Source organism: Seriola aureovittata, chromosome 21 (genome assembly GCF_021018895.1).
Source record: "Seriola aureovittata isolate HTS-2021-v1 ecotype China chromosome 21, ASM2101889v1, whole genome shotgun sequence".
In the NCBI taxonomy this organism is placed as follows: domain Eukaryota; kingdom Metazoa; phylum Chordata; class Actinopteri; order Carangiformes; family Carangidae; genus Seriola; species Seriola aureovittata.
The window spans coordinates 20,114,339-20,138,800 of record NC_079384.1 but is presented as its reverse complement, the minus strand read 5'-3'; the positions used below and the strand labels follow the sequence as shown (position 1 = coordinate 20,138,800).

Here is a 24,462-nt window from a genome sequence, read left to right as displayed (position 1 = left end):
AGACAATAAAAATGTTCAGGGTGACAGGAGCACTGGAAACACAGATGTGGGGCGTTTGTTGCAGCAACGTTGTTCTCAGATGAGTGTGTACAGTGAAACTGTATTTCAGTGTGTGTGTGTGCAATGATCTGTGAGTGTGTGTGTGTGTGTTTGTTTGTGTGTAAAAGAATCTGAGGATAAATCCACTTTAAACACTTATTGTAAATGTCCTTTAGCTTCAAGCTTCTTTTACACACAAATGTTGTTCCTGTTTACAGAGTTGTATACATGTACAGTTTCTTTAACACAGACCGACACTGCTGTCTGTCCCATTTCCTGTCACTCTACACTGTCCTATCATATACAGGTTTACAAATGCCCCAAAAAGGAACTTAATAAAATGTGTCTCGTATCTAAACATGATCCTGATCACCTTTACACCTGATATAAATATGTCTCCAGGTCTGATCACTCTGTCCAGCTCACGTCTCGTCCTCTTCTGGTTTGTGCAGGTCCAAAAAACAACAACAAAAATATAGAAGATAGAAGACGCAGAGGAAGAAAAAGAAGAAGCAGAAGAAGCAAAAGAAAAAGAAGCAGAGGATGAAGAAAGCAATAGAAGAAGCAGAAAAAAAGAAGCAAAAGAATAAGCAGAGTTTGACTTTCACACAACTTTCCAGGTGAGCTCTGTATCTGTTTGTAGCTATAGCTCCATGTATGAGCCTTCACTGGAGGTCAGCCATCCGTTTTTCAACAGGAGGCTTATACAGGAGCCGCCAGCAGCCTTTAGGGGAAGAGTCTGCATCAAACACCTCAGTCCATTTGGACTCCCTAAGTCCTGCTAGAGAGCCGAGGTTCAGGACCTTTACACGACTGTAGTACAGCTGCTTCTTCCCACAGGAGACGCTGGAGTCTTCAGGGAGAGAAGCAGGCCACTGTTCCTCCATGCATCAATCGCTGACCTGTAGAACGACGTGAGTCCAGATAGTTCACACTTCGAGTCCAGCAAGAACAGCTGTCTATCTAGGCAAAGTTGCCCGACCTTTCTAAGGATGAGCTGGGCGGGAGCCGACCAGCTGAGAGCACAGTCGTACAACAGTCTCTGAGTCGCCTGCAGTCTGAAGGCTGCCGTCCTACATATGATGTCTATAAGGCCCTGCCCTCCCTCCTCCACAGGGAGATACAGTACCACTGCCCACAGCCAGTGACGACCCAACCAGAAGAAGTCCACGAGGAGCCACTGCAGTGTCTCCATGAGGTCTGGTGGTGGAACCAACACTAGTCTGTGCCACAGGGAAGAGGCGACCAAGTTATTGATAATCAGAACTCTTCCCCTGTAGGACAGCTGGGGGAGCAGCCATTTCCACTTGAGGCAACTTGGTTTCCACCTTCTCCAGCGCTCCATCCCAATTCTGTTTTTCTATGTCCTTGTTGCCTAGATGAACACCTAAAACCTTTAATCCTCTTGTTTCCCAGCCCCCAGGAAGACCAGGGGGGCATCTTGAAATCCACCGCCCCACCAGACAAGCTCCACTCTACCCCCAGTTTATCCTGACTGAGCAGGCCCTCTCATACAGAGCCAGGGCGGCCTCTAACTCCAGGATGTCCCCCCGGTCCCGGACAAAAACATTGAGGTCATAAGCGTACGCCGATCATGGGGGGCAGTCAGCCAGCGCTGGCAGAGAGACACCCCTCAGCCTGGACCTTAGTCTGTGGAGGAGAGGCTCCATGGCCATGCTGTAGAGCTGTAGAGCTAAGACCTCCCCCCACCTTCAGCACACAACACGCACTACTGTACAGTAACCTCCCCCAGGACAGAAAGTGCTCTCCAACATCAAAGGCCTGCAGTGTGGCAAACAGAAAAGAGTGGTCAACACGATCAAACGCCTTCTCTTGATCAATGGAAACTACACCCACATCAAGATTGTACAGATACAAATGTCAAAAACATCTCTCATTAAAAACAAATTGTCCAACATGGATCTTTCAGGGACGCAGCATGATGGATCCGCCCCAATCAACAGGTCAATAAAAACCTTTAGTCCGTTAGATAAAAACTTAGAGGGGATTTTGTAGTCTGTACACAAAAGAGAAACCGGTCTCCAGTTCTTTATAAGCGTTAGAGCTCCATTCTTAGGCAGTAAGGAGATCACTGCGCGCCTGCAGGAATCTGGAAGGGTCCCTTTAATAAAAGACTCCTTAAAAATATCCAGCATGTCAGGCCCCAGCTCACTCCAGAAGTGTTTTAAAAAATCCGCAGGTAAGCCTTCCATGCCTGGAGCCTTTCCTGAGGCCATTTGGGACACGGCAGTGGTCAATTCATGTAGGGAGATTTCTGAGGAAGCAGAAGAAGAAGAAGCAAAAGAAGAAGAAGAAGCAAAAGAAGAACCAGAAGACAAAACAAAACAAGAAGAAGCGAAAGAAGAGGAAGCAGACGAAGAAGCAAAAGAAGAAGAAGCAGAAGAAGAAGATGGTAGCCCTCCCTGAAGCTGTTATTGTGTTTGCTTTTTTTTCAAAGCAGAGGAAGAAGTCGTCTTTGACAACTGGAACGCTGAAGGTGGAAACAGCTGACTAACAGCTGATACCTCACTGGTTTGGTTCTACACAACAACATATTTCCACCCACATAGTTGTTGTGTATTTGCATTTACACTTGTGTTCTTGAGTTCCTGACCAAATCTGGAAGTGGTCTGGTCAATCCAATCACAATCTGTTCTCCTTGAGTAGATTTACACCTCTACCTTCATTTGGTCAAGAACTATCCGATCATCAACAACACATTTTATTTCCAGGTGTAAACGACGTCTGAAATACAGTTTCACTCCTCACATATTTACTAATGATACTGCTACAATAATTCACCCAAACACAACCTCTTCACTCATTTCAATTTCAACACTGTCAATAGGAGCTCTGGGAAACTTTCACTATTTCTTGATGTTTTACAGATCAAATGATTAATAGAAGAAATAATCAGGAGATTAATCGATAATGATGGAGCCTGATAGACCTTCAAACTCACTCATCTGTCACTGGACTTCCTGTTTTATATGTCTAATGGGCCCATTCATTTTCTAGTGCTTTCACTTCTTGCTCCAACTGCACACACAATACAACATTACAATGATATGAGGATTTATCGTCACATGTACACATGAAGAAATGTTGGACCGTTCCTTTAAACAGCTCCCTCTACTGGACAGTACAAACCACTTCTTATAGCAGGTCAGGACGACCTTAAATTAATCAACCAATCAATCAATCAACCAATCAATCAATCAATCAATCAATCAATCATTCAATCAATCAATCAACACTGTGAACATCATTAACCAGCTGTTGATGGATGATTCTGTTTTCATCAGTTAATCAGTTTTCTGATTGCTGAACCAGTTTTAATAAAACGTATGAGAAATAAAAATAAAAAATATTAAATAAAACTTTATTAAACTGCAGAAGCAGTGAACAGCTGTGGCACGTATTGATTCTTGTGCTCATCTCCACATACACACACACATACACACACAATTACTGATGTATCTGCACACTTTCATTTCAATTAATGTCAGCTTCGCTTCAATGGAACAAAACCTCAGCCACACACACACACACACACACACACACACGTATTGTGTACTAAAGAATACATGCTTGCAGGCGTATGAGGACACACACACACACACACACACACACACTGAAGTGTCAGACTAGTCCATTGAACAGTATGAAAAGGCAGTTTGTGGAGCTCTGGAGCTCAGCCAGGTGAACTGAGGAGACCCAACACAGAGCGCGCTCAGATCAATGTTTCACACTGACAAGACACACACAGTCACAGGCTGCAGATCCTGAAGTATGTGTGTGTTTGTGATCTTGTACCATCTTTGTGAGGACCTGTAAGAGTGAGGTCACGTTTTCAGCCTGATTAACCTCCTGATCATCATCATCATCATCATCATCATCATCATTTCAGTGGACACTGAAGCTGTGGCAGAGGTCACTGAGATGTCAATTTAAGAGTTGTAGTTAATGTCATGTAATTTAATTAATAACACAGTAACATGAAGATTATTAAACCGACGTGATCAGATGCTCTAGAGAGGATGTCGCACTTAGGGTTAGGTTAGAGAGTTCAGCTGATGCGAGCTGGTGAAGACATATGGAATGCCAATCTAAATCAATATTAAATAAATAAATACATAAATAAATAAATACAGCTATGTAATAAATCCTGATATATTAGGTAATAAATGTCAAAAAGTAAATGTAAATAAAAATATATAAGTGAGCCAATGAGTAAATAAATAAATACATATTTTATTATTTAATATTTAAAAATAACTTATTTTCCTCATGCCATATTTATTTATAAAAGTCCCCTGAAATAAATAAAAAAGTCATTTTAAAAATTAAAAGCAATTTATTCATTTATAAAGATATTTACTTATTTATTTACTCGTTTATATACTTACATTTACATTTATTTATATATTTCTACATTTATAACTTAATTTATTTATTTCAGGTTTTATTTCATAGCTGTGTTTATTTATCTATTTAATACTGATCTAGATGAAATTCCATAAAAAACTAACATCAGTACCATCAATACTGTGTGTACAGTGTGGAGCCTTGAAGTGGTAAAGGAGACCAGGCTGGGGTGGAGCGCAGTACAGAAGGACTGGATTATGATGGCACAGGAGAATATATCCACATCTTAAATCCCGCCTCCAAAGCTCTGATTGGCTGTCTTTTTTTTTCCAATTAAAGGAAACAGTCATCAATAAAAACAACACCTACACACATGCATTTAAATCAATGAAATAAAGATGTGGGCGGAAATTCAGAGGTACAACAGTGTGTAATGTGGATTCAAAACCTCACACAGTTAAAGGTCCATATAGTATACCTTAAGGTAGATGTCCATGTTGATTATAAAGCAGGTCTATGTTCTATATTAATACTGTGAAAGTATCAAAGTGCTCAGTCCACAGAGAAATACACACAGCCTGTATTCAGAAACTGAGCCTTAAAACCAGCCGTCAGGACAGGCTCTCAGCCATGCCCCTAGCCCCGCCCACCTGGGCCCACCATCCAACTTGCAGGATTTGGAGTGTTTACCTGAAATCTGCTATATTTTTATTGGCTCACTCAGCCAATCAGAAGAGAGGCTCAGAGCCTCCTTTCTTCTGATTGGCTCACTGACCTGTTGTTATTAGAGCTCCAGAGAAAAGCATGAGAGAGGAGATGTAAAACTACATTGAGATGAACCACAAATATATCTTCTTATGGATCAACACTTCAAATAAAACACAGGAGAAGAGGAAAATATAGATTTGTTCCTTTAACTGGATCAGAACCATAATTGAATATGTTCTTCCTTGACCCAGGACCCATCACTCCATCAATTCTGGTGCCAAACAGTTGAGGACTTTTTGTGTAATCCAGTTGACAAACAAACAAGCAAACCAACAAACCAAGAGACACACAAGTAAAAACGAAAACCTCCTTGAAACCTCAGCTCCATCAAGGAGAGCTGACAAGTTAAATACTTAATGAACGTTCTGTGTTAACATGGAGAATTTATGTTCATACATTTGACGGTACATTAACCACAGTTCTGTGTTGTTCACACAAGACATTACTCAGGATTAAATGGAAGTAAAATCAGGCAGAAACAAGAGCCGCTGCAGAAAGACTTTGTGTGCAACAGAACAAGAAACAAAATTGTGTTTGAAGACAAAGCAGCTGAATCTGAATGTAAATCAGTGTCAGTTCAGTTTAAGTTATTCAATCAGGGTGAAAGGTGTGAAACTTTATAACTATAAAAAATAAAAAAGTATTTTGAGTCATCTTTAAAAAAGAAAAGTCAGTTCAGCGAGTTCAAAGAACAGAAACGAATCAATAAAATGCAATCTGAATCTACCGAAATAGATTTGATCTGAGCTTTTCTTGTTGCATAAAAAATATTTTCATCTTAATTCTTGCAGTGGTCCATTCATTCATTCATCCACTCTATAGAGCTCGTGGCCATGAAAATCCATTAGCGCTGTCTGGATACATACCATGCTCAATAACTAAGACCAAAAAAATGACATCCTTCGCTCGAGGCAAGCTCAGTTAAAATCAGCCGGGATTTATGCAACACAGCACGGCGAGGAAGAGGAGGGACGAAGAGGAGGGAGGAGACAAAGGTCAAGGATGTCCTGTGGAACCTGACGTCAGAGAAGAAGAAGCTCTGGTTTAAAGTTTTAAAGCTGATTTTTCTCTTGTTATGAAACAGTTTCTCCTGAACATCGCTCACTTCCTATCGACCATCATGGAAGGCGCTGGTTCAGCTGAGATGAGGCGGCACAGAGTGATTAAACACTGGTGACTACACGATGACACTGAACTGTAATTTTGTGGGTGATTCTGTGCTTTTATAGAAACAGACACACGCTCGATGAGATCTTTGAATTCAGGAGTTTCAGCGGCAGCACACGGATCCGGTCTGATCTGGTCTGGTCTGCTTGTTCAGATTTCACCCAAGACAAAATTAACCAGACGCACCACAGCTCTTCTGGACCAAACCACAAACCAACAGTTCACTGGTTCTGGTACTAATCAGTAAATCAGATATTTAAACGCACAGTCTGTAACTTCCGCCTCTAGGGCTCTTTCACTCAAAATAATAACAAAAGACCATGTTTTGTGACATGAAATGGCATGGGATTTCAGTAGCTGTTTTCTTCACCACCATTACTGTAAGTTCCTCCCAGTGTAGATTCCTTCAGTGTCAGTGGGTCAGGAAATCAAACAGACCTGGTGATTCTAACTGTTAAAAACACTGAATAAAGCAGTTTGACATTTAAAGTCAGTGTTTGAGCGACGCTGTACGGAGGACAGAGACTCAGGGAAGAGTTGGAGCTGAGATTGATGCTAACCTTTGTTTGATTGTGTCTCTGATAACTTAAACCACTTACTTAAACTTGAACCAGACATTCAGGAGGTTTTTACCAGCAGCTGAATTATCCACAGAGGTGTCCTCCTCTCCATAACAAACAGACACACTGAATAAAACAGTTTCACTTGAACAGTGTGGACACAGGACAGGACGTCTCCAGTGGCTGGGAGCTGAGCTGTCTAACATTTACTCAGCTTTTTGTATGTATGTGGCTTAAAACTAGATAAAAGTCAATGTTGAACTTCTGGCAGAAAACACTGACATATGATCATAGAGCATATGATGTCATTGACAGGCGACCAATGCAACGGAGCATTATCATGATTAAAATCACAGATTTCTCTGGTTTGAGAAATTGATGGAAACATTCTAGATAATGTAAGAACACAACTCAACAACGTAAAGAACATACTAAAGTTACAGATTATAACTTTAACCCTGCTTCGGTTTCTTTCCACATGGTGCTCAGTGAAATATTTCCTGTGAATACTTCAGTGACAAAAAGCAGAAAAGAGAAGAATGTCACGGTGGAGACGACAGTGAAATATGACTGAAAACTGGAGGGAGATAGATATTCAGGACACAAACTGATCATAGGAGCAAAGGGAGAGCAGACCTGGAGTCAGGACTTACTTTTTCCTGGTGTCGTATCTCCCTGTGGTTCCCAGGCTCTGTGAAGGAGACAGAAGAGGAAATGATGAGTTTCTGGGCAGGATCATGCAGAGCTGACAGAGACTACATCACCTGTCCCTCTTCACACTGAGGAAGACACACTGACACAGAGACAGAGGTTTGGTGGATGAAAAATCGACTGATCAACGATCACAGATGCAGCAGCAGCGTTCATCCTTTAATTCACACTGGAAAGCCTGAGGACATAAAAACTGAAGGAGAAAAGTCAACTACGACTCCCAAGATGCACCTCTGTTTGACATAAACCAATCACAGGGCTTTAAATTCTGTTGTTGAGGACACAGGTTACACTTTGTAGAAACTGGTAATTTTCAGCTTCTGGTTTGACTCGGATTGGCGGCCCTGACTGTCTTCTCCATAGCAACAGAAGCTGAGGCTCATGGGTAGTGTAGTTTCTACAGAAATCAACCAACCCTAACTCTAAATCCTTTGGAGATAACAGAGTATAATGCATGGGATCGCTAACTTAAGGGTGGTGAAACATGGTCTGATTATTTTACTGATTTTCTGAGTTTGTCTTTTAATTATTTCATTAGAGATAAAAAGAGAAAGAGATCTTGAAAATATATGTAACAGAAGTGGAATGCTGCTTTATTCTATTGTATTATTAAACGTAGGAAATAGCAGTCAGTGCCAGTAAACCACTGCAGAAGAAGAAGACAAAGTGAGATGAGGTCATTAGTACAGCTCCGGTAAAACCATGTGAAAATCTCAAATTTCTGTTTGTTAGATTTTTTTCATGTTTTTATTTCAAGTTCCTCCAGATATGTTCTGAACTCTGTAAAAATCCTCTACGCTTCATATTTAGTTTCATAACAACAACTCTTACTTCCTGGTTGAGAAATCTGGATCAGGCCTTGTGACCCGCCCAGACAGCTGAAAGAGCAGAGAGTATCAAGATGGTTAGAGGAGGAAACATCTGCAAGACTCTGCCACATGTTTGAGCCTCAGTCAGACCCAGACTCAGATGAGGAGTCTGTTGAGACCAGAACCAGAGACTAGCAGACAGATCAGAATGGTTAGCGCAGTTAGCATCTTTTATTTGTTTATGTTGTTTGTTAGTTTGTAACTGGCAGTGGCTGACACAGTGTTAGAGGCTGAAACAGTGTTAGAGAATGCTAACTCTCTCTCTCTCTGTACTGACGAGGTTTCAGGTTTATTTAGCCCCGCCCCCGTCCCCACAAGTTGACAGGACTGGTTCCTTAGGTTTGTGACGTATGAAACCCTGGCTGTCTTTTTATGAGACTGTCATTGGTTCACTGCAGTTCAAAGTGGAAACACTCAGTCCTGGTGTTTATGATTATTTCATTCATCCTTTGTCTGTATTATATAAAAACATCCTATGGTTAAACTCTAGGTTTCATAAGAAGGGTTTTAATCAATATTTCAGAGGTTGTTTTTGATGAAAGAAATGAAAACAGGTGAATAAACAGATATATTTTTGATATCTTGACCGTAACTCTATATGTGAATAATATGTAAATAAAAGGACTTAACATATGAATATAAACTATTAATGTCAGTGATAGACTCTGTTCCAGCTCACTCACTCACTCACTCGCATCATAAACAGTTGCTGTGCTTTCAGTGTGTGGGAGGAACATGGAGGGTCTGGGCTGCGTACTGTGGTGTAACAGCAGACTTTCAATATGAACCTCCACGTTCAGACTGAAGGACAGACTGATGTAGTTCTGATGTGGAACTGAAGGAGGCTGGAAGCAGCGGGGAGAGGGAGGGCTGGTGTGATTCGACAGAGGGGTGGCAGGGTATGGGGCAGCTTGGGGTGAAAATACTCCGTCGCCTTGACAACTGGAGACAACACTGCGAGGGAAAATTACTATGTGTACACGAAGGCACTCCTCCCTCCTCTTCACCTCAGAGACCGTGGAAACATCTGAGGATGCATAAACAAAGCTCCGCCCTGCAGGGATCCTCCACCTCCTGCAAGTCACCGCCATGTCGTCAACTGCTGTTCCTCACATGGTCGAACCCTGGACAGACAGCAGTCTCCAGGGTCAAAGTCTCACACTTCCTCAATTCATCCATCTATCGTAACCTCCACCAAAACACTACTCTACCTCCATCTTTGTTTCTGAGACACAGGAGTCCGAACCTACACAACTACAGGTTTCACTTTCCTCTGAGGTTTCAGTTCAGACGCCAGGTTCAGACATTTTTACCAAATTTCCCCCATAAGTGACTCGATAGCAACATGATGGGTTTGAACAGAATCGTCGTTAATCTGACTCACAATTCATTAAGCTTTAATTTCCCCAGACAGGTACGACTCATTCTCCAGGAACCAGCAGGACTGTCTGTCACCGTCTGTGTTTTCATAGATCACGTTCAGATTCCTCAACATGTTCTATTATTACGATGGCGATGCAGCTGTGCAGGAGGCCTGGTGTGTGACACTTCACAGTGACTGCAGGTGGGAGAAAGGTGGTGATTAGTGGAAATGTCCTGCATGGCGCTCATTGACTTTACTCCGCTCTGCCGTTTCTGCGTGGTGATAACAGCAGCAGCAGGAAGGTTTGGCATTTTCATTCTGTGGTGAAGAGCAATACTTTGCCCCCCGCCGGCCCCTGCAGATGAGATTATCACTCAACCCACAGGGAGAAATCTGTTGACTGCTCACTGCTGCCAGAGAACAGCAACACACACACTCAGATACACCACACAGCACAAACTATCAACTTACACACGACAACTAAACCTGTGCAGTATCAAAAATACAACTCCCAAAGACACGCGTTTAAAAAACAAAATGAATTTCAAATTAACATCAACAGAGTCACAGAGTCGTGACTGTGTTTAAACACACAACAGGTTCTCCACCGCAAATCCTGCAGGTATGGAGGAGACAAAACAAGATGGCCTAATATCAAGTTTGATTCTTAGATTCTTTAGATCTTCAACAATACTGGGGTATAAAAAGACAGAAGAAAGAAGACAAATCCCACTCAGCTTATCAGGCTCTGCTCAGCTTTCATAAGTCTGAGTGTTGAGTCAGCGCTAACCGCTACATGCTAAACAGTTAGCTTCTCTCTAAACTCAGCTGTACTGTCTTTACCTCCACTACAACTGAACCCAGTCAACTGAAAGCAACACAGTCACACATCATTAGTCTGAGGTCATGCTAATGTTTGCACCACTTTAAAATGGAGGCACATGTTGCGAATGGTTGGAGTAAAGGACCACCCCCACTCCTTCAACGTGTTTTTGAGAAGAAAACTTATTGAGGAGAGGAGATACATTGACTTTTACATACATTTCCCTGAGATTTCATTATTCTTTTATTGTTGTATTTTATTGCATTTTATCTATTCTTTTATTATTAAGTTTGTTGTTTTGTCTGTTTGCTAATGTTATTATAGCTTTTTAAATCTACTCTCCTACGATTTTGTTTTAATGTTCCTCATTTTGTATGAAATATTTGGTGTTAATACAGTTTTATTCTTCTGCCTCTCCAGTTTAGCTTTTCTATAGATGAACAGTGTTCCCTCACACCTGCATCAGGAGTCTGAGAACAAAGGAGCGGAGCCTCTTGTCTCCACTGACCTGACGCTGAGTCAAACTTTCATCCTGCCGCCGCCGACCTCACTTCCTCCTTCGCTCTTCTGGTATTTCTGTGAATGTCAAAGCGTCCGGCGTGTTCGTCTTCAGCCGCCCCTGAGAGGACGCCCACGCTTTGATGTCAGAGGACGTCCTCTCTGCTGGGAAACGACGGGGCAACGGAACAGGTCCAGACTCTGGCTTCAATTAAAGCTGCTGGGTAATTGGCTGGACTGGACACCACACACCTAACCTTTCCTGTTGGTGTGTGTGTTTGTGTATATATGTGTGTGGTGTATGGTAAAGAAAGTACCTATACTGTACTTACGAGGGGTTTTTTTTCTGCCTGAAAAAAGAGCAACGTTTTATGTTTTAATAAAAAAACAAATTTAAAAGGACAGAATTGATTTTAGCCATTATGACATACTGACTAAATTAATGTATTTCTTAGTTACTTTCAAGTAATGTGGAATATTGATTGACAGTGAGCAGGACTTAAATTTCAGAGAGAAATCGTATCAGCAGCAGATTCACCAAGTCTGTACTTATTGTAACAGAACCACAACAATTCAGCACAACAATAATCCTGAGTAAAGCAGCAGTAAGTACTTCACCTTCTCTCTGTTCCCTAAAGGTGTGTGTGTGTGTTTGTGTGTGTGTGTGTGTGTGTGTGATGACTTAATTTCAGTAGTAACTGGAGTCCCTCAGGGAATGAGTGTGTCCACAGAGACACGACTGTGAACCAGACCTTATGTAAGAACACACACCTAAACCTGAACCTGAACCTGACTACATCTGACGACTGATCCCACTAGATTACCAGACAGCTGGATTACACCTGGAGAACAGTCTTCATGAAGGCTGGTTAACCTGCCGAAGTTGATCGATCTTTAACTCAAGATTTCATAAACTCAAGCAGCAGCTAACACCAATAAACCGACAAACAAACTGTGTATCCTCTCAGGCTCCTTCATAGTCCACATTTCTAGACTGAAAACTACCGATTGCAGCTGACAAGACCTGAGCAATCTGACAGGATCCCATGAAAATACAGCCTTCTGTAGCCTGAATTAGTCTACCTTCAGAACCTCCAATTAATTGAACGTAAAATCAGGTCAGTGTCTATAAATGAAAGAGATCTCAGGCAACCACGTGTTCTTTCTCATGATGTGAAGCAAAACAATATAAAAGCCAGTGAATTAATCTGACAAATCTGCCTGTTAGTCATCAGAGCAAAGACATCTACCAGACTCCGTCCTCCTTCAGAGAACAGACATGTGTAGATCATCATGAGAACCAAGGCCACACTTGTTTTTATTTCTACACATATATACAGTATGTGCACAGGTAAGAGGGAACAGTCAGTGCACATACAGTATAAAGTCTGACTGGTCCAGATCCATCCTGCAGCAGGTCAATGAGCAGGTTCTCCAAGAAGCTGGAACAACCTACGTGACAAGAACCTGAAGAACTGTGAACAGGTGTACTGAGGAGAACTGGAGCTGGTTGAAAGGCAAAGGGGGGGGGGGGGGGGGGGGGGTCACAGCAAATCCTGATCTGATTCAGGTTTTTACTCTTTATTGTTTTGGATGATGTTCACTGAGAAATAAAAACTATTTGTGACTTTTGCCCTGTGCCGAATATTGCAGTGAAAATAACCAGCTTCAGTCAGATCGGTGCTTCACCCTCAGTCACTCTTCTAATGTGAAGTAATAGAACCTTGCTCTCTAACATAAATATTACCACACATACACACACAGTTGATCTACCTGGCAAGCTTCACCACTGTACCACTAATTTGAACTAATATAACCTCGCTCTCTCAGGTACACTCACCACACTTCTCTCTCACACACACACACACACACACACACACGGACCTATCGAGTCTGACCGCAGACAGCTGAGTCTCAGCCCCCCCGGCCTCCCGGCCCCCCTCCTGCCCCACTACTTCTCACTTCACCTTGCTAATTTGAACAAGGCTTTATTTTGATATTTGTCAGAGGCTGAACTGTAGCGAGCTTGTTGGCCTCTCCCCGGGTTAATTAGTGCAGCAATGCCAGCATTCATGGCCAGGCAAGGAGCCTCCAAACAGGGGAGGCTGAGCCATCCCTCCTGGCAGCGGCTGCCGGTTCTGGCACCTTTGAGCACTGGTTGGCAGGCTCGCCCACTGGGTGAGTGACAACCTGACTGGCATGGGGATCAATACGGCACAGCTATCGCTCACTAAGTCAGTCCAGACTGCGATGAGCAGACCACAGCTGCAGTGGAAACACGTATGTTCTTAGGTTCTCACCACTAGCGGGGCAAAACGTGTTAAGTTTGTCATGATGGTGGCATCAGAGGAACGGCCATGTTGTGACCTCAATGAAAACATTTTATCATCTGCTCTGTGGCAACACAGACTTTTAGGACATCACAAACCAACTCTTTGCATGCATACGTTAGCTACATGAACAAGTCCACATACAAGCAAGGAGTTAGCATACCTTTGCGACATGAAGGAGTTAACATATTAGTAAAAAGTTTGCATACCTTAGCTACATTAACAACTTAACACGTGAGCAAGTAGTGAACATACTTTAGCTACATGAACAAATACAGATATACTGTAAGAATGGAGTTAGTTAAATTTATTTGAATTAATATGTTTATTGATCAAAGAAAGTTTGATAATTAAATATTTAATGTTGCATCATCATCATTTCCATCATTGCATCAAGTGTTTTTAACAGCTTGGGGTGGGTTTTCAATAACATCAATGAAACTGATCAAACATTTAGTGGCTGCAGATTCTCCAGTGAGAGTTTTGCTGCTTGTATGTTTTATATTATTGTAAATTAAAATTAAAAGTGTTGTGATTGGACAAATGAAACCTGAAAATGTCATCTGTGGTTCTGGGAGCTTTTAAAAAATAATTTATTAGAATGTTTGGCAGATTAATTGTTAATGAAAACATTCATAACTTAAACTTCTTCTTTACCAGGAGTTTTACCTGAGTGAAATTCACTGCTCAGGATTTCTTCCAGTGTGCAGTAAAACGTCAGGAAACGTTGAGTGTGCGACTGCAGCCCTTCACATTTGTTTATGCAGTCCTCTCATATCATGCGGACACACACTCCTGAGGTGGGGGGAGGTGGTGGGGGGAGGTGGTGGCGTCGGCGGCGGTGGGGGCAGAGGCACCAATCATCCGCTCCACGCCGTGTTTTTTTAAGGGATTAGGCTTAATAAGATGGCAGGCTGAATTTATGGAGCTAATATTTCATGGTGGGGTGATTCATGGAGGATTTGGTGCAGCGAAGCAGCTTAATGGATGTTCAGAAAGACTTGCTTGACTTGTGCCCTGATATGATTAGCCCCGCGGGAGTACGGCTGCTAAATACACCACTGTGTAAGTGTTTGTGAGTGTTAGTGTACAAAGACGGCGGCTACGGCCTGAGAAAAATGTATGAGTAAACAGGACACATACACAAATCCCTCCTGTACTGGACTCTATGTATGGAACATGTATTTCTATTCCATATGCCCCAGATGACAGTAAACAGACGCCTGGTTACAGCCATCTTTTCACCTCGCGTCCCCTCCTGTGTCACTAATGATCCATTGACCTGGCCACTCTCGGATCAATCTATCACTTCTCCTTCAGTCGAAACATGTATCTAATTAGGTCTGTGGTTTAATCACATCCTATAAAATCTGAACCTTTACCAAACCCCTTCAGGTTTCAGATTCAGGTTTAGTATTCGAACACTTGCAAAGTAAATGAAGGTAAAATGGCGACTGAGATTTTATTTTATGGACAGAACATAAAAGGCTGAAACGTTTTTTCATCAATAGGATAAAATACATCAATAGAAAATGAATCAGCAGCTACTTGTTTCAGTCACAAAGTAAAAAGAAACCAAAAAGAAATATGACATGACTCTATATCAAGAGTGATGTTGCCATATATGTAACCTATATTATCATAACACATATACATCCTCTGGATATATGTAGATTAGTAGGATCTACAATATAAGCCACATACACAAACATACAGATTTGTATGTGCTAGACATATATGTGAATGTATAAAATGGTTCCAATTTCTATCAGGTTTCATTTATTAAATTTTTTTTTTTTTTTCAATTTGTGTATTAACAAATCTTGAGAACCTGCATTATAAAGTCCAGTTTCTAAGTGTCACAGCATTTTACCGAAACAGATTCAAACTGAGCTAATTTACTGACAACACTGTTTTTCAAATGTGTTAAGAATCATGTCAAAGTAAAAGTCAATGAAAGTAAATCATGCACATTGAACTGTTTGTGCTGTATCTAACATTTCCTGTAATTCCTCTCCAAACTGTATTCACATATATGTAATAGGTATTGGCCTGGAGCCCATCAAGAGGTCACCAGAGAAACCTGAGTAGTTGTTGAGATGATTCACAAGAATAAAAAAAAAAGTTTTAGTTCAGTTCAGGTTTTGACACTTTTCCCTAATATTTCTTTCATTTTGAAATAAAATGTGATGTACTGATTTCCTGCTCTTATTTGCTGCAGTTAGCTAATCCTGATGTGTTTGATGATGCTGCTGTTACTCCTTACTTCCTGCTTGTGCTTAACAGTAAAAGAATTGTAATATGGAAGCAGAGGAAGGCGTTTACTGTGACATGACAAAAACACTTTTTTTCGCCACCATTTGTCTGGATGTTGTTTTGAAACGCTGCATAGACAAAGTGAAATACAGGAAAGCGGCAAGAAAAACAAAATAAGAGCTTTTGTTTTTATCGTAATTAACTTTTAGCAGCTGAAGTAAAGAGACTCTGCAGAGGAGCTGAGAGACGCTGGTTTATCTGGTTGGTTTTGGATGAAAAAAAAAGAAGAGTCTCACAGATGAAGTGGTTAAGTAAGGAGATGAATAATTGATAATGAAGTATATATAATATACCTTATACTTCACCATCACTCTTCAATTAAACTGCCTGCAGCTTGTAGACAGAATCAGCCTATGAGCAGAGTTCATGCCTGGCCGTTGATTTGCTTAAAAGGGTCACAATCCAGAAAAGTTTTAGGAAGTTTAGTTCGGTTGAAACTAGAATCATAACTCCATTATGTCTAAATCCAGGCAGTGTTTTCTCGGACAGGAGCGAGTGTTTTTTAGCCTGTGGCAGAGATGAGCCGATGGTCTGAATTCTATGGAAATGTACTTGTCCGAGAACCAGGGCCACAATATCTACTGAAAAGATCAAGAACAACAACCGCCTCTTCAGCCATGAGAAGATTGCCTCTGCCAAGTCGTGTGTCTCTCTCTCACACACACAGTCAGTCACAGCTTTTCTCCGAAGTCATCCTCTTCAGCTTTTTGATGATTAATCATATGTTTCACAGTATCTATCTGCATCAGCGCCGTCAGCCAGCAGCTCAATTTACTGTGTGTGTGTGTGTGTGTGTGTGTGTGTGTGTGTGTGTGTGTGTGTGTGTGTGTGAGATGGAGGAGGTGAAGTGAGAGGGAGGGAGACAGCTGGTGGCTCAGAGTCAGCCTGATTAAATTGTCAAACCTCAAACTTTCCACTCCAGATTTTAAAGCTTTAACCTCCGCTCAGAGAAAAGTGATGCGGGCAGGAATCATTTATTTACTGAACCTTATTGGCAGAATCAGAAAACAGCAGGAGAGTCCTGACAGAGATGAGGTGAAGAGAGGAGGAGCTCACCCCCTGCTGGAGCTAAGGAGACGAACAGCTGCCCAGTCCACATGACAGGAGCATCACTGAACATGTGAAGCGGCTCACAGTATGAAATCAGTTTTGACATATTTAACACTAGAAATAAAAGTCATTTATCGACTTCACAAAGGAAATGCGTACGAACTCCTGGTGTTCAGGCTTCAGATTTTAAGGAACGATTCACAACAAGATTATTAAATGATCGTCTTTTGGAGACCGACTTTGTGCAGGACACAGAGGAGAACACATGAGAACACAGGGTCCACATTAGTCAGAGGCTGCACTCAGAGGCGTGACTAAACTGTCTCATTTTGAAGGCTCTCTCAAATGCTTCCTTCTTTTCCTGGACAATGAAGGATCCACCTGTTGGCCCAAACGATCCCAAGATTATTGAGTTTCAGCTCAGTACAACAGCTAACAGTACAACTGTTAAAACCAAGGGCGTTAAAACAATATGTTTTAATGAAATAAAATTATGTGTTGTTTAGGTTGCTAGGCAACAGGAGCCACGCTTTGAGATATAGAGATAGTAAGGGAGGGAATAGCTGCTGATAAAAAGAGGAAATCCTCCGCAGACCAGGCTGTCTGCTTTCGGTTTCTGCCTTCACGGTCTACGATGGACCACGCCTTCGTCGACCACGTCCTCTGAAGGATGCGACCCCTGAACTGGGACACAGCTATGGTGTAAGGAACCGGTGTCCTCACAACGTTCTATTTTTTCCGACAGTGAAAAGCTGTGACAAAGTGATGACTCGGTCAGCACCAACATCTGCAGCAGTAAAAATCTAACTAAGAGATAAAACACACCCAAATCTGAACGATAGCGTCTCACTAGGAGAGGTCAATTTTCAATAAGATTTAGGGGTATAAAATGATGGAATGTCTTTCTCCACATGGCAAAGAACTGTTCTTCTATAAAATATTACAAAAGATGCTTAAAAGACAATTTAACTTCTGTTTTATGACTGTTTTTTCCCAGTGTAATATTGTCCATGTATTAGTTTTTATTAGTTTTTCTATATTGCATAGACATCACATTCACACATTTTCTGCTCTTATTTTGATATTATTATTATTGCTGTTGATTTTATTATATATACATTGAATCTATTAGTTTCTCATGATTTTTTTCACGTTTTTTTCTTGTATGTCATTTTGTATTTCTATATTTTTTGTGTTATTTCAAAATGACTTAAGTGGAGGCTTTAAATAAGCCCATTAGGCTTTTTGGCTCTCCCTGTACTGTATGCTATTTGTTTTTGTCTTTGTCATTTCCTGTGTATTTTAAATTGTGCAAAAATAAATAAATAGATGAATAAAAAAGATGTGGCACTATTATAACCACCTTACACTTAATAATGTAAATGTCATATCTTTTATATATCATCAAGAGTTTGAATTAAGTTTTGCAGATTTATAACCTTGGTACGTTACCTGAATTATTTGCCTAACGCAGAAAACCTATACATGATAACGTGTAGGTATTTTCTGAAGGCAAATATTTCAAACCACAGCTGTTAGAAAACTACAACATGTCATGGAGGATGACCATTCACGCGTTTTCTGCAACTGCACAAAGATGAAGCTGTATCGAGAAAATGTTAATGTAGGTGATTTCTTAGGTTTAAAACTAAGATAACGAGGAAAGCTTAAATACTTCATTGAACATTTAAAAACTTGTTTTTCATACTTCAGAAGGAATCACAAGGAAGATTTCCATCCAAATTTATCACAAACTTTAAACAAACTCAGCGAAAGAAAATGTGCATATGAAGTTTTTCTGAATGAGAGATAACTGGTTGATCTGGACAAATGTGAGGGACACATGAGGAAACAGATGGATGGACAGACAGAGGGACTCTACATCATATGGACGCAGGTCCAGGTGAAAAAGTAAGAGGAGAGTCCCAGGAGGTCTCAGCAGGTTCATAATGAGCTGCAACAGCTGTGATGAAGCGACACCGTCCTGCATAATACAGAGCTGTGCTGCTATCTGTCCACCAGCTGCTGCGTCCTCTCTGCCCGGCAGCGAGACCTCCCACAACAACAAAACACAGCTATTCCTCTGTTTTACAGCAGCAGGGTAAACACACACACTGAGGGCCGCTGGGAGGATTTTCCATCGGCCGCCTGAGCGACAGGACGAAGACAAGCACAACACGGGGATGTCTCTGTCTCTGCGCTGTCACTTGGCTGCCTCTGTTGCCTGGAAATCTATTATTTGCTGAGACAATGGAGCAGAACGTGAGAGGACACCAGCTGTATGTCTGTTTCCACACTAACAGAGAGAACATCAGAAACACACAGAGGAGTCCAGAGGTCCTAATCCTCTGACTTTAAAATCCTCATACCTGATTATTTCTCCACCACACTGGAAACACAAAGACTCAGAACTGAAACAACAAGTTAATGAACAAAGTTAAATAACAGAGATGAGTAGAATCCAACTTTACTGTCAAATGAGGTGGAAAATAAAACATCTGACAGATTATTACAGCCACTGAAGGACTGAGAGTGAAATCTGAACCAGGGGCTGCGTTTCACTCTCTTTGTCTGTCATTTTCAAAGTCATAAAAATTCATAATCTATTATTACCTATTTTCCCACCTCTTTAAACCTGCCTATACTGTTTAACTCCAAATGTCAACACCACATTAAGCAGGTGAATTAATGTTTTTCCACGATGACAGTAGAGGGCGCTAAAACACTGCAGCCACTGAGCCTAAACAGGCAAATATGAACGATGCAGTTTAACATAATTAGAAAATTATAATTAAAATATGAACTAATTATTGACAAGAAATTAAACGGAACTCAGTTGACCTGTTGTAGCTTGAACTCAGATGTTGCTCCATTTAAACTGGGTGCACACATTAAGGCAGGTTGCTGCAGGTGACTGGCATTAAGTTTTGCATTCTCACGTCGTTTTAATTTTGTTCTGAATCCTTAACTTGCACTCTGTAATAAAGACTAACATTACCAGAACCACTTCAGCAAGAGTTTTGAAGCTGAGAAAAAAGCTGAGTAAATGTTAGACAACTTCCAATCACTGATTTTGTGAAACTGTTTTATTCAGTGTTTCTACTGGTTATAATCACCTGGTGTGTTTGTTGTGTAGAGGATGAGACCTGTGAACAATTTAGCTGCTGGTAGTTACAGATTGTATGTTAAACTGTATTGCTAAGAATCAGTCATAAGCCTTTCAAAGTAAAAGTCTTTTTTCTCTTAGCGACCACCTCAGCTGAAAACACATGAAACACACACGCACACACATACACACACACACATAATCTTCTGACAACAAAGGGTGTTTCCTCCACTGCTGTAGACACTGTGGTCACAGTCAGGTCTGTTAGCCTCGTCCAACACGCACAGCTACAGTCTATATACAGTCTATGCTGGTGGACCTACAGCCAGTCTCACTTGATCTCAGTTTAGAGTCCTTCCATGAAACCAAAGAGCAGGAGTTGAAGGAGGAAACCTGGGAACAGACCAGAGATTACAGACTGAGAGAACCGTAATGATGCGTTTCGCCATGTGAGTCACACATCACACAGCTCTGAGCTGTGACAGCTGAGCCACAGAGAGGCGGCAAAACCAGTTAGAGAAGGGCACAGAGAGAGAGAGATCAATCAGTCCGTAGAGGCAACACACACACACACACACACACACACACACAACAGAGGAGTTTCCTCCAGCTGCAGCATCATTTCCCAAAACATTCTCAATCCATTCAGAGGGAAAAACCGAGGTCAACTAAAACTCTGATTAGGTTAAAGTCTCACAGTCTACAGTCATAGGAAGAGGTTATGATCCTCTAATAGAGGAAAAACAGAGAGAGAGCTTTGTGATTCTGAGCAGTTTTAACGACGCTCATCAACTGTTCAGAAATCCAACAGCTTTTTCACATTTCATCCCCGAATCAAAAAATGCAGTTACTATTCCTCGATAACTGCTTTTTCCTGGACCTCAGTAATGTTCAGGTTTTAAAGCTGCACCTCTAACAACTGAAACTAAAGCAGGTCCCCAATCTGATTGTTCGAGGTCCCACAGAAACTCTCTGGATAGGTGAATTAATATCAACTGTAGACGAGGACCCAATTAGCAAACATACTGATCTGTCCCGGTGACAGTTCAGTCAAGCACAGTATAGGAGCTCCCACAGGTGCTTCAGATTACACAAGTCAAGCAGTAGGACTGAACAATTACTTGCTTTTACGATAATATCGCGATATGATAAAACACGATTTTCTAACCGCAAAGGCTGCAATTACAGTCTGGTCATGTGACATGTAAGCAAGAGTAGAGCAGTCGGCTAAAAGAGGAAGCAACAACTTGGCACGCTACACCTTGACCTGTTGTATAATGGCCTCAGGCTCGACAGAACCTGGCACAGCGGAACTTTAGTGTCAAAGAGGAGCAGTACGTCGGTTGTGTGGAAATATTTTGGCTTTAAAAAAGAAGATGCAGCACAGCGTCAGGTATTGTGCAGGACCTGCCTTGCTACCGTTGCTCCCTCATGGGGCAACACGACTAAGCTGTATCAGCACAACAAAGCCATGTATGAGGGTTGCATGGCTAAAATGCCGACCACCAGTGTGTCAAGTAAGCTAAATACCACCCGACAAGGAACAATGACCGAAATGTTTGAAAGCATAACTCCATATGAATGTAATTCAAAACGACACAGGGAAATTACGGGGAAAGATACGATGCTTCACAGCTTTGATAAATACACTGGATCAGCGGTACAGCATTCTCTTCCGCACATATTTTAGCCAGGATACCATACCGGAGCTATATAAAAAATGCAAGCGGAGAGTCGCAGCAGAACTGAAAACAGCTGCTTATTTTCGCTACTAGAACTGAAATGTGGTCAAGCCGTACAGCAGAGCCCTATCAGAGTCTGACGGTGCATTTCATAAATGACCAGCTGGGATCTCCATGAAGAGAACGGTGTCTGCATAACGACGGTCAATTTTACATGCTTACAAGGCTGTAAGTTAAACAAATCAGTCAATATACTACTGTGATAGAAGTATTTGAATAAAAATGTCATTCATATCAATTCATGCATCATCTAATTTCATTATGACATATAGACCTTGCCTACTGCTGTGTGAAGTCTTGAATAATGGCTAAAAGTGATTTGTGAGGTCACAGTGACCTTGACCTTTCACCACCATAATCTAATCAGTTCATCCTTGAGTTCAAGTGAATGTCTGTACCAAATTTGAAGTAATTTCCTCAAAGAGTTCTCAATATATTCCGTTCACAAGGGCAAAATCATGTTTTGTAAGGTCACAGTGACCTTGATCTTTGACCCCCAAAATCTAATCAGTTCGTCATTGAGTTGAGGTGAATGTTAACAAATTTGAAGAAATTCCCTCAAGTTGCTGAGATATCTTGTCCATGAGAATGAGACAGACAGACAACCTGAAAACACAATGGCTGCCACTCTGGCTGTCGCCAGCATAGAGGAATAAAAATACAAAGCAGTTTGACACAAACTAAACCTCATAAATCGGATATCAGTTATCAATATTTGTCTGTTGTTAAATACTGAATATTGTTTGACATGATTTTTAAATGACTCATTAATTTAAAACAGTATTATGGGATGTTTTGGCCTCTGTGGGGAAGCAGAACAAACACAAAACCAAAAGTAGGAGCTGAGAGGCTAAAAATGTGCAGCAGGTTCAGAAAGTGATGAGCTGCCACAGCTGATGTAAGACAGACTCCAGCTTCAACAACCCACAAAAATAAAACAGTCACATCCTCCTGAAACCCACTTAGTCCTTGAAAGAGGAGCAGAACAGTCAGCCTGCTTACGCAGATACCACTCCTGCCCACACCTCAGCACATTCATCTCCCATTCATCAGTGAATGATGGACTCCAAAAATATCACAGAGGATCAGCTGACTGTCTGCAACACAGACCTGACATTTGGTCCCTGACAACAAGAAATACATTCATTTGTTTATCATGTACAGGTGGAGGACAAATTATATATATATATATATATATATATAAAATAATGTCTCAAAATAATCCTGGAAAAGTATAAATAATAAACACTCAACTAATAATATAATAATTCATGACGCTCCATCTACAGCATCTTCTGTCTGCACCAACTTCACACCTGAGAGTTTCAACAACATGTCCTCTCACCTACAGAGACACAACAGCTTTCACTCCTGAACACTGAACTTCTTCATCATGACGTCAAATATGATGGACGTTAATTTTTACGGTACAAAGTCGTCAGTTTGCTAAAAGCTTCTAATTTGAGCTGATGTACTCATCCATCTGCAGAGCAGCATGATGAGGCTGGAGAGCCGGCAGTGTGTCAGCCTCTGACTCACTGCAGCATGAGAGCGTGTGTGTGTGTGTGTGTGTGTGTGTGTGTGTGTGTGTGTGTGTGTGTGTGTGTGCGTGCGATATAGCCATTTTGTAGTGCTGTCCAGATGTATAGTGAGAATTATTATACCCCTTCTTTTTCCTGTGGATGTCCTGCCATCTTTGTTGTAGTCCACACATGACTGTAATGACCTCTTTACCACAGGGGACGACAACATGCAGAAGGTTAGAGAGGTCTGTTTCAAAGGAGAATTTCAGGTGTATTGAATCTAATTAATTTTTTTTTTTTTAAATCCTCTATTTTCATACTTTTATAACCAGTTGATTAAACCAAAGTTAACTTGACTTAAACTTTTAATGTGAAACAGTGTTGAGTTTGTGTTGACAGCAGCAGATCAGAAAACAATTATTTACTGTAATACATGTGATTTTTTTGTATTTTTTCCATGAATATAACTAAACAATAGTTATATAAACTTCAAACAGTTAAAGTAAATGAGAAACTCATTAGATTTGATGAGAAAATCTAATTTGAACAACCTTTAACCAAATGTTATCTGTAACTTTCCACAGGTTGTCGCCCTCTGTGGTAAAGAGTGGTCATTACAACCATGATGTCTGGAGAACGACAGTAGAACATCTCACCAAACATAATGAATATCATCTAAAATATGATCAATTAAAAATAAATAATCCCGCCTGTTCTCTCTTCTTGAGAGAAATCAATTCAAAACTAAATGAGGTAAAAATGAAATAAAAACTCACGTGGATGTTTCGCAGCTTCTTCTTGCCTCTCTCCAGTCGACTCAGCAGCCTCAGGTGCTGCTGCTCTCCGCCCGCCGGCTGCAGCAGTCGGTCATCAACTGAAACCGTTTTCCTCAAGGCCATCCGGTCGCTGTTGCACACCGGTGACGCCCCACCCACTTTGACCAGGGGGAGGCTCCTCGCACCCCCACCTCCTGCTGCTGAATTCCCACCTGACACGGGCGATAGATCAGGTGACCAGAATTCGCGCTGCACCGAACCTGGACAAGAGAAACCAGAGACACCCTGCTGTTACTGTACACCACACACACACACACACACACATATCAAATTTCATTAAAATCTTGTCTTTCATATTGATTATCAGTTCAGAATAAATATCATATCAGAATAAATATTGATCATGTTTTAATGTTAGAGCTGCTGATTATTTGCAATGGAAAATTAGTTTAT

The 24,462-nt window shown here is 41.2% G+C and overlaps 1 protein-coding gene across 1 annotated transcript in view; it reads right to left on the bottom strand.

The window, feature by feature from the left end:
• Positions 1–24,462, bottom strand: part of ankfn1 (ankyrin repeat and fibronectin type III domain containing 1) — a 97,363-nt gene that overhangs the window by 60,876 nt on the left and 12,025 nt on the right. Inside the window, exons 5-6 of the mRNA XM_056366592.1 lie at positions 24,010–24,269; positions 7,556–7,593 (exon numbers count right to left, since the gene is read on the bottom strand). Of these exons, the coding sequence (XP_056222567.1) occupies positions 7,556–7,593; positions 24,010–24,269 (298 nt within the window). The remainder of the gene's footprint in view (positions 1–7,555; positions 7,594–24,009; positions 24,270–24,462) is intronic.